The sequence below is a fragment of the Tribolium madens genome, unplaced genomic scaffold (assembly GCF_015345945.1).
Source record: "Tribolium madens isolate multiple individuals breed KSU strain unplaced genomic scaffold, Tmad_KSU_1.1 Scaffold_1;HRSCAF=32;Tcas5.2_LG8, whole genome shotgun sequence".
In the NCBI taxonomy this organism is placed as follows: Eukaryota; Metazoa; Arthropoda; class Insecta; order Coleoptera; family Tenebrionidae; genus Tribolium; species Tribolium madens.
Window position 1 is genome coordinate 4,535,785 of NW_025400984.1, and position 14,661 is coordinate 4,550,445.

The 14,661-nt window shown below is 32.2% G+C and overlaps 2 protein-coding genes across 2 annotated transcripts in view; both read right to left on the reverse strand.

The window, feature by feature from the left end:
- Positions 1–580: 580 nt before the first annotated feature.
- Positions 581–10,350, reverse strand: LOC123003924. Its single transcript, XM_044396980.1, has 2 exons — positions 10,152–10,350; positions 581–1,959 (listed from the first exon to the last, which is right to left on the reverse strand). Exon 2 carries the CDS (start codon positions 1,888–1,890, stop codon positions 1,153–1,155), a length of 738 nt encoding a protein of 245 aa, XP_044252915.1. The 5' UTR covers positions 1,891–1,959; positions 10,152–10,350; the 3' UTR covers positions 581–1,152.
- A 3,694-nt stretch (positions 10,351–14,044) lies between these two features.
- Positions 14,045–14,661, reverse strand: part of LOC123004087 (golgin subfamily A member 6-like protein 22) — a 6,019-nt gene continuing 5,402 nt past the window's right edge. The window contains exon 4 of the mRNA XM_044397201.1: positions 14,045–14,503. Within this exon, the coding sequence (XP_044253136.1) occupies positions 14,171–14,503 (333 nt within the window). The 3' untranslated portion in view covers positions 14,045–14,170. The remainder of the gene's footprint in view (positions 14,504–14,661) is intronic.

Sequence of the window (14,661 nt, forward strand, 5' to 3'; positions counted from 1 at the left end):
TTCTGACTTAAAGAATCGATTTTATTGACGGAAATTAAAAAAATAAGTTTAAACTAGCAAATAGTTTTTGCTTTTGTGAAACTTCTAGCACATGTTTCAGCCAAGTTTTGCCAAAAATAAGCCGAAAAACCAACAAATAAGAACAAAAATTAATTTAAAAGAAATCTGATTAGCTTAGTTAACTCTAAATTCTAGTTTTCACATACAAGTAAATCTTTGTAAACGGTACCTACCCAAGTATTACAAATCAATCTCGAGTTGTTTATTCATATACAGAGTGATCGTTCAAAGTAGCGCTTGGCAGGCCTGCAAACGATGGTTCGTTTATGTTACATTTGAAATGACGTAAGCAGTAATTGTATTTTTAGTGTTTTGTAATGATTTGCTTGTCGAAACATTTTGGAGAATGACGTCAAAAAAAACATTGATTATATCACGGAAGTTGTCGGTGTTATTAGGTGTACTTTGTTTATACGTACGTGATTCAAAATGGAGGTCGAATCGAACTAGTTTTGATACCTATATATAGCGTTTAAAGGTTACGAGGTGCAAGTCCTTGATAAAGGTGCAAAAAATTGAGTAGTCTGCTTGTAAATTTATTTGTATACTGGCACAAGAACATAACATGGAATATTCTGATAATAAATACCTTTCAACTTAATCTAACTTTACATTTGTACCTAAGAGTCGAACAAAAGGTTAATCAGTCTAGTGTTTTTGTGGGTTTGATATCGAAAAACAATACGGGAAATACGTTACATTTGCACGATTAACCTAGTCCTACAACAGTAAATTAAAAATACAGTTGATAAGATTAGTAAATCGGAGTGTGTAATACTGTGGTCAAGCTCACTCCTCGCGTTAGTAAAATAAATAATATATACAAGAAACGACAAATTAAAACATTTGCACTTCCATATACACATTATGTACAATAAATACCGTAGTTAAAGACTAAAAGAATCACAATGAAGCTAGCGATTTGGTTTGAACCCTGGTACACCCTAGACTAGGACCATCAACCTCGTTTCGTCGATGGGTAGGGTGTGACGCGATTTCTGGGCGTGTTCTTTTATTGTCTTACTGTTTGTTTGTACGTGATTTGGTTTAGTAGCAGTTCACTCTAAGTCGCAACTTAGAGCCTCACAGTCCTTAAATCCTCCTCCAGAAAAGGGCCTCGCCTTCGAGGAGCGTCGTTGTCTCCTCACCACTCCCTGTAGTGGTTGTGGGAGTGCTACTCTCCGTGGTGGTCTCAGTCGTAGCCTCAAAAGTCGTGCTTTCCATGATCGTGGTGGCAAAATCCGCGATTGTCGTCATTTCGACCTCCTCGGGCTTGACCCCCAAAATCGCAGCAACATCCTCGACCCCAAACTTATCACTTCCGTTCCTCTTGACGTCCACTTTAACACTCGTGGTGGTCTCGTGGTGGCTCTTCTTGGAGGGGGTGACCACGATGGCCACATCCGAGTCCTTCTCCTCGTCCCCCAATAGAGGGATGTTGAGTTGGAGGGGTCCATGAGTGGAGTTGTCCTCAAACACTTCCTCATAGTCGGGGAATTGCGCGTTGAGCTTCTGGAGGAGGAAATCGAAATGCACCGATTCGTTGATTTTGATGATTTTCACGCAGCGCCCCATCATGTCCGACTTGTAGCCCTCGGCGCAGGCGGGGAGCGAGTCGGGGCTGAACGTGGGGGCTATGAAGACCGATTTCGGGGTGATTCTTCGTCGTAGTAGCCCCAAATCGCTCTGGCGGTTGCTTTGGTCGACCAGCAACCATGCCTCCCAAGCCAGCTCTGTCGAGCGCTCGTTTAGGGGCTTCGAGGGGTAGCAGAAGGAGAGACAGACACAAGATGCGATGGAGATTAACACGGTCATGCATGCGGGTTTCATGGTGATGGGGTTCAAGTCATCTTCGGACTGGCTAAGTGTTGCGACTGAGGCGGCACATCATGATCGAATCTGCAAAAATAAGAATTGTAAAAATAAACAACCACTATTGTGAGGGAGGAGGAGGTTTCCTTTGGATGGGTGCCAAAGTGACGAATACTACGCAGGAGAAGTGAATGGTAATTACCAATTAACAACTTGGGACGATGCCAAATTGATATTATAGACAAACTGTCTGCTGGATCGAGGGGTTTGGCTAATTATACTCGTTTAGAGGTTTTGAATGAAGCAAGGAAAGCTTGTAGCTTCTGAAATATTAAAAGTGTACACATGATTGTAATAATACTTATACTAAAAATTGTTAATGTTCACAATAAAGGAATTTCAGGAACTGTAAAATTTTAGTTTCTTTTAAATCCGTTTTAAATCTGAAATTTTAAAATTAAAAATATGTAAATAAAAAAATGTTTTCTTGTATATAATAACTAATATGAGATCGGTGGGTGGTCAATATAGGAAAAAAAAATTTTTTTTTAAATGGAAACTAATCAAGACTAATTCAATATGCACAACAATTAACATGAGAATTTGTCTCCACAAACCGTTTTGACCTAAAACTCATAGTTTTCAAATTTTGATTTTTTTAATGTAAAAATTTCGATAAAAATAAAAATAGCCCATCAGCCAAAACTGTAACCAAAAGGAACTACGAGTATACGGGTTTAGAGTAGTTTTTGATGTTTTTTGCTTTTTGCCTTAGTAAGTGTTGTAGTAGAGAAAAACACATTCTGTCGATTTTTACTTTTAACACGCCGATTACGGCGAAATTAGAGGAGCTAAAGCAAAAAACTTGTCAGATTCATAATCATCTCGTCAATATAGCATAAATTTCTATCGAATTTATGACATGTTCGAAAATGGGGAAATGTTTTCTTTTTTTATTTTGTAAATTTCGCTCAAAGTACCTGCAGTGAAAATGGATAGTTTTTTAAACTATACGTTTGCAAAATGTTCCGGGAAATCCCCAAAATCGACTGACATCGATAATAGTTTAGAACTTCTTGTTGGATCTTCTTGGTATGGGAATGATGAAATTTAGAAGTTATAGTCGAATATAGAAATAGACAGTATGTCCCCGGATTGAGTTTACAAGAGGATTTTTTTTTGATTTTACGCCAAAACTGCAAAGGAAAAATGTTTTGCTTCACCTGAAACGAGCAAATCTGTAATTAAAACTTCATTATTCTGATTCAGTAAAAAGAAAAGTTCATTTTTTTCTTGGTTTTGGAATAATTTTTCTCGCTGTTTAAGTCCTATCACATTGGCGCTTTTATTTATTTGACAACTATATGTCATTTTGACAATTAATTTATTAATTAAATAATGATAGTTCTTGTTAAAAATGACTTTTTTAAAATCTTAAAGTTGTTTCATTGAGTTGCCATTTATTAAAATTATGTTTTTCAAAAACATTTTCCTTTTGTAAACTTAATCCGGGGACATACCATATTTTTACTATTTTCGTCTTAACAAAAATCTGTTCTACATTTGGCCCCCATTATTTAATAAAACTTAAATCATCAACTCCAAGAAAGAAAAAAAGAAAACATTACATTAGAACAATTACAATTTAAAACCAACCTACTATGTTCATCACTGCAATTTAATTACCTTATTAAATTTATAATTATAAATTGGTAGGTTGGTGTTGAACTGTAATTGTTTTAATGTAATGTTTGTTTTGTTTTGTAAATTGTAGCTGATGATGGCATGGAACAGCTGCCGAAACGTTCTATATATTTTAAATTTAAGTTTTATTAAATAAAGGATCAGGAAGCCAGATGTAGAACAGATTTTTTTAACAGTACCTAATCAAGAGGATTTAAGCTAGCAACTTTATTTTCGTCTTTATTAGCAATTTTCTCAAGAATATTTGTCGTAGGACATGATTTTTTTTTATAAAATCAAAAATTGAAAAGTGCTTCATAAAAATTATAACTTCAAATTGATCCATTTATTCCAAATGCACTCCTCAGAAGACTCAGAAGAGTTCATAAAACGGTGTAGAAATACGAATACAATAAATAATTTAAAAAAAATGTGTATGAATGAATACAGTGTGTAACGAAAAGATTGGGAAAAAGAGTAGCGTGAGATTCAGATTCAGTTAAAATAAATAAAATAAATATCACGCCATTGAAATTATGATTTTTTTTGATTTTTTAATTGTTTAACTAATTGATAATAAATAGTTATTGTTAATTAACACAAACATATACAAAGAAACTAAAACCCATATTTTATACAATTTTAAAAACAACAGTAATAAATAGCCAACGTCCAAAATTTTTTACACGTTTACTTAAATTTTTTACTCTAAAACCAAGGCCGATACAAAAATTTTATAAGATTTAAAAACCCTTTAATTACGCCACTCGGATTACGTATAACATAAATTTGGCTAAAATGTGTTAAGTTATTGTTAAAAGGTAAGTACTTTACAATAATCATAAAGCATGTAGTTTTGATATCAAATTGCCTATATCACATATCATAAAAATCGATTACTCAATGGAGTAATGAAAGAATAAAATGAAAAAGTTATTAAAAAAAACGAAAATAATTTTTAAATTTTGGCTCCTAATGGAGATATTTTGAGTTATATCGCTTTGATTTGGGATTCTCATTTTTTCGTTACACCTTGTATATTGGGTTAGAGCAGAGACACTGGCCGTTGGCGTGGTGGTGCAGAGACATAAGGTTCGAGGTTCAAACCCCGATTAAGGTAGCAATTTTTCCCTAATTCTAATAAGCATAATAAGATAGTATAAAAACGTCAAAGCTTTGATGCTACACATATTTTCGAAAAATTGGACCAAATGAGGTGTTTGTACTTCCAGTGGACTTATTAGATACTCGAAACAAATGCATAAACCGTTGAAAATATGAAATTAAATAATTTAAAAATGTAATGAGTGGTTAAGAATTATTGAAGAATCAATAGGATCGAAATTTAAAAAAATCTTAGTGCCACAAATAGTCGAGATCTGGAGAAAAAAGAGCGTTCTGAATTAAGAAACTTAAACAAATGTAATGAAGTAGATATAATTTTAAAATTCTGGAAGAGCTCTTGGAAAAAATACATCTTTAATATCGCAATAAGAAGATTCACAAGTTGAAGAAAAAAATTAAGATTGTTGGTGTAGGTACTTTGTGAGATAAATAAGACTAAAAAGTTGTGTTTGATGCTTCCTTTTTGAACAAGTGTTTACAGTTTCGAAGAATGAACTTTTAGTGTTTGATCTCCGCTCCGCATGAACTGAATCAAACAGCTTCCCCTTTTAATCGAATTAAACTTGAAAACATCTGGACGTTTCGATGACTTATGCACTTGTTTTCGTTTGCAAGATGGAAAAACACCCGATATTTGCAAATCTAGTTCATGGTTCTAGTGGGGATTTTTACCGCAAAGGGTGTTTGTTGCATTTTTGTGAAAATGTGAATTGTTTGTGGCCACCACCGGCCGTTCTATTTATAGTAAGGATAAGACAACGCGTGACCTTTATGAAAGAAAACACAAGAGGTAGGCTGAAACAGGTGAATGTTGCGGTGTGATCAGACCTTGACGGGTAGATTTAGCATCGGCGCCATCTGTCCCGCGATCTCTAATGGCGATTTGGAATCGATCGCATCGATAATATTACGCAGTTAATGACTTCACTTTATGTAATTTATTGCAAGAAAGCCGGCGCCAGGAAACGCGTCTCTAGGTAGCAATCAAAGACGCGTCTCCGGTTCATGTACCTATCTCTTGCGTAATCGGGATCATCGACAGTTAACAGTTCTTTGTTCTTGTTTGTAAACACGGCATTCGCCTTGTCATCGGGCCCTTGAAAGTGAAAGCAAAGCTCCTAAACTATTTCGAGGATGCTTTCACCCGGACTTCATCCGGGTCACAAGAATAAGTGTTGATTTCCAGGGAAATAACCCTCACACCACACACGAAAGAATCACTAATAACTGTATTTACAACGTGCGAGGATAACGGTCGTCAAGGCTTCTTTTTATTTATTGTTTGCGAAAAGTGCAGTATTATTTAAATAAATCGTGACCTAGTTTGTTAACATTTTCATCTCAAAGCGGAGCATCGTGGTGGAGTGACGCCAAGAAAATTTCCTCGGACCTTGAACGACTATTACTACACATGGATCCAATTGAAACGATTAAATCATTAGTTTTAATCGACGACTGAAACAAATACCTCAAGGTACCCCAACAGGGGACTCTTCATCGCGTTGGAAATTAACAAGATGCGACAAACAAAGATTTCAAAATCTGAAACCCTTAAGCAAAGAATCGAAAATTGAGAAACCAAACATGATAAAGAAAAAAACTCATCCAGATTTTGAATTTTTCGTCTTTGTTTTTGTCCTTTTTGATTTTATGAAATTGAAGAATATTTGAAGGGAATTTTAATGAAACATACACATATTGAGAAACCTGGGAAAAACGTATGTTTTTGAATATTTAATAAGAATTTGAATGTGTTAATGAAAAAATGGCTGTTTTATCAAGATCTTGATTTTTTAAATTCTAATCACATAAAATTAAGAATTTCTGAAGAAAAAAATCCTTTTATAAAAATAGTAGAAATATTTGTGGAAAAGTATCTTTCAAACCCTATACTAAAAAAACAACGTTTTTATTAAGACCTCAGCATGTATTAAATTTTTACAGAATTTTCGAAATTGTCAGTGATTTTATGTTATATCCAACGTTTCATTTACATCACTGTTTCTAGAAAAACTGAAGTAAAAAATCAAAACTCAAACCCCAGGCTCAAATTAATTTTAATTTTGTTATTACTTATTTTTTTGTTTATTTGTACTCGACGTTTAAGAGTGCTTTTATCAACTAATTTCAGAAGATAAAGTAGCCTTTTATCGTCTAGTGAAATAAAGTAATTTTATCTACTGTTTTTATCCTTGTACAAGAAATTCTGGTAGGTGAGTACAAAATAAAACGAAATATAATACACGACGATAAAGATTGTTTATCTACTGAAAAAAAGTCCACTCGTAACTTCGTCACTCGTAAACTTAACCTTTTCACTCGTAGATAAACAATTTCGTTATCGTCTTATATAATAAATAACTATTTTTCCTTATTTATTATATTCCAGGATTTTTAAAGCTTTATTGAGTATTTTATTGCTTTTTTATCATTTATGGATTTTATAAATGCAAATATTATTATTTACTTCAAGATCTTTACATTTTTACAAGACATTAACACGACTTGGATCTTAAATTAAAAAAAAAAATATTTCTGTGACATATTTTGATTATTACTTGTTTTTTTGTTATTTTTTATTCACCGTTTTTCAGGATTTTTAACACTTTTCAAGATTTTTACATTTTCATAAGATTAGAGCAAAATTCGGGTTTTCAGTTAAAACAAATTAATTTTTCTCTGATATATGTGTTTTGATTACATATTATTTGTTTTTTTATTAACGTTGTTGGGACTTTTATTGACTTCTTTTATTGGATTCTTCTCAGTTATCGACTTAATATTTTCAAACATATTTCACAACAATTTGAGTTAAAACAATTCAATAGTTCTGATTATTACTTTTTTCTTTTCTGGAGATATCGTTTTCAAGGATTTTTAAAGCGCTTGGTAAAATCCTTATCAGTTATCAACTTTAGTTTTTCAAATATTAATAATTCCTTCGAAATTTGAGAGAATTTGAAAGTTAAAGGGAAAAAAACTCATCCGGATTTTGAGTTTTTCATCTTTGTTTTGCCCTTTTTGTTTAGGAAAAAATAATCAAGAAATTATGATAATTGAAGAATATTTGAAAACTAAACAAAAGGATCGCATTTTGAAGAACAAAGAGAAAAACTTATTTTTGAGAGTGAGTAAATTTATATGTATCAGATATTTGATAAGAATATGAATTTTTTAAACAGAAAATTGGTCATCATTATCATTTTCTTGATTTTTTAAATTCCAATCACATAACAATCAAAAGCTTGCAAAAAAAATCAAAAACAGTGGAGATATTTGTGAAAAAGTATCGTTCAAAGGCTTTTTCAAAATTTATGAATTTCCTATTGATTTTATAGTGAATTTATATCCAACATATTTAATGCCGTTTCTAAAGATATTGAAATAAAAAATCTAAATTCGAATTCAAAACCACATAAACAAAAACAGAAACTCAGATTAATTTAAACTATACATATTGTTAACTATTGTTACTTTGTTTTTTCCCTTATCTATTATTTCTCTGGATTTTTAAAGCTTATATTGACTATTGACTTTTTTCATTTTTCGATTTTATAATTGCAATATTAATATTTACTTCAGGATCTTTACATTTTTACAAGTATTGCCAAAATTTGGATATTGAATTAAAAAATTTCAAAATTTCTATGATGTATTTTGATTACTTTTTTTTTGTTTTTTTTTTCTTCAGCCTTTTCCAGGATTTTTATATTGAATTTGAATTAATTTTGTCATTTACTTCAAGATCTTTACATTTTCATAAGATTTTAGTAAAATGTGTGTTTTAAGTCATAAGAATTGAATACTTAATATTGTATTTTAATTTTTTTTTGTTTTTTTCGGTATCGTTCTTGGGATTTTTAAAGCTTTCTTTGATTTATTTTACTGAATTTTCAATTTCAAATATTAATATTTACTTCAAGATCTTTCTTCTTTCATAAAATTTTAATAAGATTTGGGTTTTGCGTAAAAAAATTCTACATTTTCATGAGTTTGAGTTAAAAAATCATTTTTATCTTAAATTCTTGACTTGTTGGTCAAGATCTTAACACCACTTCCCACTCATTGACTCTTGGTTATTTCATAAAACTGACATTCGATTTTTTAAATCTTCAGTATAAAGTTTAAATGAACTTAATTTGACTAAACTGCAACTTTCGATCAAGAAAAAGCAAATTGCAGGAATTAATAAGTCAATTAATAAATAAGGCCCATAAAACGTTGATTGGCGGTGGTGAAAGCATTGCAAATATTGATACAAGGCTTAGAAGAGAAAGTGAATTGACCAAATCGAAAAAATCCAAAAGGCCACAAGTTGAAACCGCAAAGTTCAGCCAACGGAAATGAGTGTTTTGGAATCCTCCTTGCGGCGTTTTCTAAATTTTCGCCAACCTTGCGATGATTTCAAACCTTGGACCTCCGTGAAACGTGAAAGTCGCACTCATTGTCTCATCTAATGAGTATGCAATGTCCCAAGTTGTCACAATCACCGATCCACTTAACCGGATATCCGTAAAATTCACGGGTCACGTGTTTCCCACAAAACCGAGGGTGCTGTTCCAACTTTATTATTTAATCAATACTCGCGCCCCAAGATCAACGTTCGGCGAGTTTCATTGATAAAAACAAAGGTCGCATACTTGGCTATCACCAGACAATGACATCGACTTGTATTCCCAAAGTTGCTAGCGTGTCAAATCGATCAAAATGCAATAAGTGTGATGCGGTTTTGTGTATACACAGCGACCTTCTCTACATTGTAATCAGTTATATAAGAGAGAAAAGTCGATCCGACTAAATAAGATTAGATCCATGAGCTACTTTTTACACAAGTGGGGAAAGTCACCAAATCAATAGGAATCAAAAAGGGTCCAAATCTAGGTTTGAAGGTTACTACAAACGTGACAATATTTAATTGGCCCATTTGGGTCACTTTGATCTCCATTCTAGCAAAAATAGTCACACTTGTAAACAAGTGGAGTCCTTTTCCCGAGAGCATTGTCCTCAAGCGACGCAAAATTTCGGCGAGTCACTAGAACAATAACACTAACTGTTTACAGGAAACCCAATGAAAAAAAAGTTGCGAAAATTGTACTGCAAGTCCAATTTCTTATCAACTTGTTTTGCTCGTTGTTTTTGAATGGATTTTTCTCGGTTGGCGTGATATAAGAGCTTACATAAGGAAACTTTCCATTTGTTTCCAATTTTGGTCTTCCTGCGACGTTGTTGGGCAAAAAGTCCTTCACTAATCAATTCGCTTTGGTCAATAGAGAAGGTCGACGCCACTACTCCACCTAATTACTCCAATAATGACAAACACTCTTAAAAGTCAATTATCATAATGAGTTTGTTTTTTCGATGATAATTGGCGTACCGCAGGGGTCCGTCTCAGTCCCCGTGTTAGTCGGGACCCAACTTTCGACTTTTTTTTCTGATCTACTGACCTTAAACTTATTGTGTAATAGACTCACCTTATTTGAGCACAAGTGTGGAAAAGCGGCTTTTGCACAGTCACTAAACTTTGGATTTTCACTATGGGGGTGGCAAAAACACTGAAAAACTCGCGTGAACGCAGCGGTTTCGAAGTGTTGACTGGGGAGCTGTGGCGACCTCACCGGTATATATCGCTCTGGCGACTGCAAGACACACCAACATGGGCAACACGAACAGGTGCATCGAGTGGGGAGGAACCCTCTTGGGCTTTGCCAAGAGGTGTTTGTCGCTCTTATCAGCATCGTCCCTTGTGGAAAATTCTTATCTCGATTTGGTTTTACGACTGTTTATCTTTGACTTTTCTTCAGAGTCGTAAACAGTCCGAAAATGGTCAATTTTTAGTGACGCACTTGATTTATGAACTGCGGAAAAGAGCGGGTTTATTTCTTATCACGTGATTTGCTTATTTACATTTGAAAGTAATATTTTTGCGATAAAATTTGCAACAAACAATGCTGGCAACGTTACACTTGACAAGAGTTGTTTTTATCACACCTACAACTTGCTAATCGATATTTTTCATTACGATTCTTGACGCGTTAAAATATGGTACAATTATGAAGGCTAAAAAGGCTTTCGACATCTACTGCTGAAGTGCGAACAATAGATAATTGATATTTATTTATTAAAGCAGTGAAAGTTTTGAAATATTTATCAGCTTGTTGCTGTTTGAATAAATTAAATTATAAGCTTTCAAAGCTGATTAAATGATTTTTATCTCTAATCCTACACAGAAATAAAAGCCCAGGTTTACAAAACGTTCTTATTTATTGATTTATTTCGTCAGTGTGATTAGGTGTAAAAAATAATATTATTAGTTTCTTGCAAAACCTGTTTTAATAAAACAAATTAAAAAGAAGTAATTAAAAATTACCGAAATTTTGAATAAAGTAATGCAATAGTAATATTGAAAAAAAATACAAGTTTTGATGTATTCCGTATTTCTTTTGGCTTTTTTTTTGATTTTTTAAATTCTTTGTTTTGTTTTTCGTTTCTGTGTCATTATAATAATAGGTACACCTCCGTTTTATGATTTTTAGTTTTATGTTTTATGGTTTTTTATACAAAAAATGTTAAAAAAACTAAAGATGCATGTAATTTTTTTAACTATTCACCCTTTTTTGGAATATTTTCTTCATTTTTTCCTTCTCCAATATTTCTGTCTTCATTCGTTTGATAACTTTAAACATCTCTTCGTCAATATTCGTTTTTTATACTTTCGTGTTTTTTATGCTTTCTTTTTACTTATTTTTATAATTTTTTTTATTTTTCTGACATAAATTTTCAGCTTTGTATTTTTTATTTTGTCTATTTTAAATTATAAACGACGTATAATTTCATCAATACTTCATTTCTCCAATATTTTTGTCTTTCTACTTTCTTTTTTTTAATATTTGTTTTTTATACTTGTCTTTTTCTTTTTTTTGCTTTTAACATTTTTGTCTTTTTTATATTTATTTTTTCATTCTGTTTAAAATATTTCTTTGTCTTAGTTACATTTTTGTACATTTGTCAAAAATGTACATTTTGAACTTTTGTGTTTTTATGCTTTCTTTTTACTRATTTTTATAATTTTTTTTATTTTTCTGACATAAATTTTCAGCTTTGTATTTTTTATTTTGTCTATTTTAAATTATAAACGACGTATAATTTCATCAATACTTCATTTCTCCAATATTTTTGTCTTTCTACTTTCTTTTTTTTAATATTTGTTTTTTATACTTGTCTTTTTCTTTTTTTTGCTTTTAACATTTTTGTCTTTTTTATATTTATTTTTTCATTCTGTTTAAAATATTTCTTTGTCTTAGTTACATTTTTGTATATTTTTCAAAAATGTACATTCTGATATTTTGTGTTTTATGCTTTCTTTTTACTCATTTTTATAATTTTTTTTCTTAGATTTCTGACAAATTTTTAGCTTTGTATTTTTTTATTCTGTCTATTTTAAATTTTAAATTCTAAACGACGTATCTATTTTTGTATATTTTTCAAAAATGTACATTCTGAACTTATTATTTCTCACATATTTTTTATGTTATCAAAATGTTCTCTTTTCTCAAATTATCTTCTTATTTTTTTTTGTTTGTTTTGCTTCTTCATGTTTCATAATCTTTCAAATTTGCTTATTAAATAAATCGTTTTGTTTTATTTTTTAATTTTTTTGCTTTAGTCTCTGTCTTTGAACTTATTATATTTTATTTTTATAAAAATAAACATGTTTCATCATAAATTGTGACATTAATCAATACTCACTTACTATAGTTTAATTGAGGAAAGTATTTTTTTCTTTTAACCTTTTATGTGTTTATGTAACAGTTTTAAGAAATAATAACAATGTTTTTATGAAATTTCACTTAGCTAACGACAAAACTTTTGTCATGTTTCAGTTTTTTTGTTATTTATTTAATTTAAATTACACCAATTTTTTTGACAGATTGTCGGCTACACCCTCAAGCAAACAAACTCCCCTAGTCTCAATCATCTGGATGTTGTAAAGAAAAAATGTGAAATATTCCATTATTTACTTCTGAAGTGAAGTTCAATATTCCATAAATGTGTTAATAGTTACCTACTTTAAATTCATTCATTCCTGCATTTTGCTCGTTTACGACCCTAAAGAACGCAATTTTTGCGCCAAATCAGGGTAGTTTATACCTACCTACAAATTTTTGGGGGAGTTTGCAATGAAAGAAAATTGTTTGAAAGTTTCACCCTCTGTACCACCCTATGCCTAGCATTTAGTTACGTTCACACATTCCCTTATATCATAAATTCAAAGTGCTTCTGAAAACCGTCCATTATCAAAATTACCGACGTAATTCACGTCTCCTTTGTTTGAGCAAGTTGCGCATTAAATTACCCAAACTTGAAAATTACACAATTCCACAAAACTGTTCTCATTCATTGTCCTATATTGAGCTCAATAAATTTTGATTACAATTGTACGTAAGTAATCTCTCAAGTAGACACGCATTGTGTAAATATTAAACTCGCACCTGAAAGCTTAGTAAATATTGATCTATTCTCAAATTTAAACACAATCGAATTAAATATAGAACTCGATTAGAGCGAGTGAATCATTAACGGATTGTGTTACACAGGAAAAACCTGGAAATTCCATTGAAAGAGAGTTGAGAGAGCAAGCACCAAAGGCAATTTCCCTATTGTTAATTGTTGCTTTATCGGAATCGTTTAAATTATCAGAGAACATGGGGAAAAGAGAAAACACGAAATTTTTGCCTCATGAATGGTCGAAATTTGTGTATTTCTGAACAGGATTCCACACTTTTGACGCGTCAAAATACGTAGCAATTTCTTATCATTACTCCATGATCGTATCATTTTTACGTGATTTATGCGTGACCTTTTATCAAATTTTGACAAATTTCGGATGCTGCAAAGGTCAAGGCTATTTCTGTCAGATGATAAAATAATTAATGTCACTGATAGCTGCATTGTTGTTGTTTTCTTATTTTGCGAAAACACTGATACGGTTCTTTGCTGAATCCTGATTGGAGATTAGCATTTCTAACAGTCCTGGATTTTGATCCTCTTACCGCTCCCATGTAATTAAGCAAATTACATAAATAATAAGAGTCAATCCGGCCAGGTTTACCGGACAAAGACACACAGGTAGACAAAAGAATACACCAGCAGTGACTCACCCGACCACATCTTTGATAAAATCCCTTTTTTCGGGGAAAATTAATCAGAGTGAGAGTGAGAATTGTTGTTATTAATCTCGTAATGGTCCCAGACTTTGAGTACACAAATCTCGTGGGAACTTCTCGGCGGTGGTAATTGAAGCGCAAACATGCAGAAGGGTCTCGCTTGTAAAAATTTGCATTTATTTGGGGCAATAAGTCACGTTTGATTTTTCTGCGAATTGACCGAGAAAATTAGGTACAAAACACGTGATGTAACAGTTGCAACGATTACGAAATTTAGAATTAATTACCCTTTTATTATGCTTGACAGTACACGTGATATTGGCAATTCAAGGTGATTTTGAAAGGACTTGCATGCGACTTTTAGTTCGTCTTCGTTCTTTATTACTAACAAGCAGTAGGGCAGAGGCCGAAATTTCGGGTTCTTTTTCCGATTCTTTAAGTGATCTCGTTGAAAGTTGGCGAATTTTTGAACGTTGTTTCTTTTTATTACTAAGATTTGAAGCTGTTGGTTTGTCTTTTGTTATACTTCCAGTTGAAGCCAAACTGCCGGGAGGGGAAGTCCGAATTTGGACTTTGAGGCTTTTCTCTGAAATATTCCCAGGTGAGGAAGTTGGAATTTCACCTTCTTCTGCCAAACTGCCAAGTGGGGAATCCCGAATTTGGTTTGAAGGTGTTGGTTTATTGTCTTTTGTTATAGTTTCACCTGAGGCCAAACTGCCGGGTTCTTTTTCCGATTCTTTAAGTGATCTCGATGAAAGTTGGTGAATTTTTGAACCTTGTTTCTTTTTATTACTAAGATTTGAAGCTGTTGGTTTGT

Bases quoted from the DNA above. Each gene is read 5' to 3' on its own strand.
- LOC123003924 (XM_044396980.1), bottom strand. From the start codon at position 1,890: ATGAAACCCGCATGCATGACCGTGTTAATCTCCATCGCATCTTGTGTC.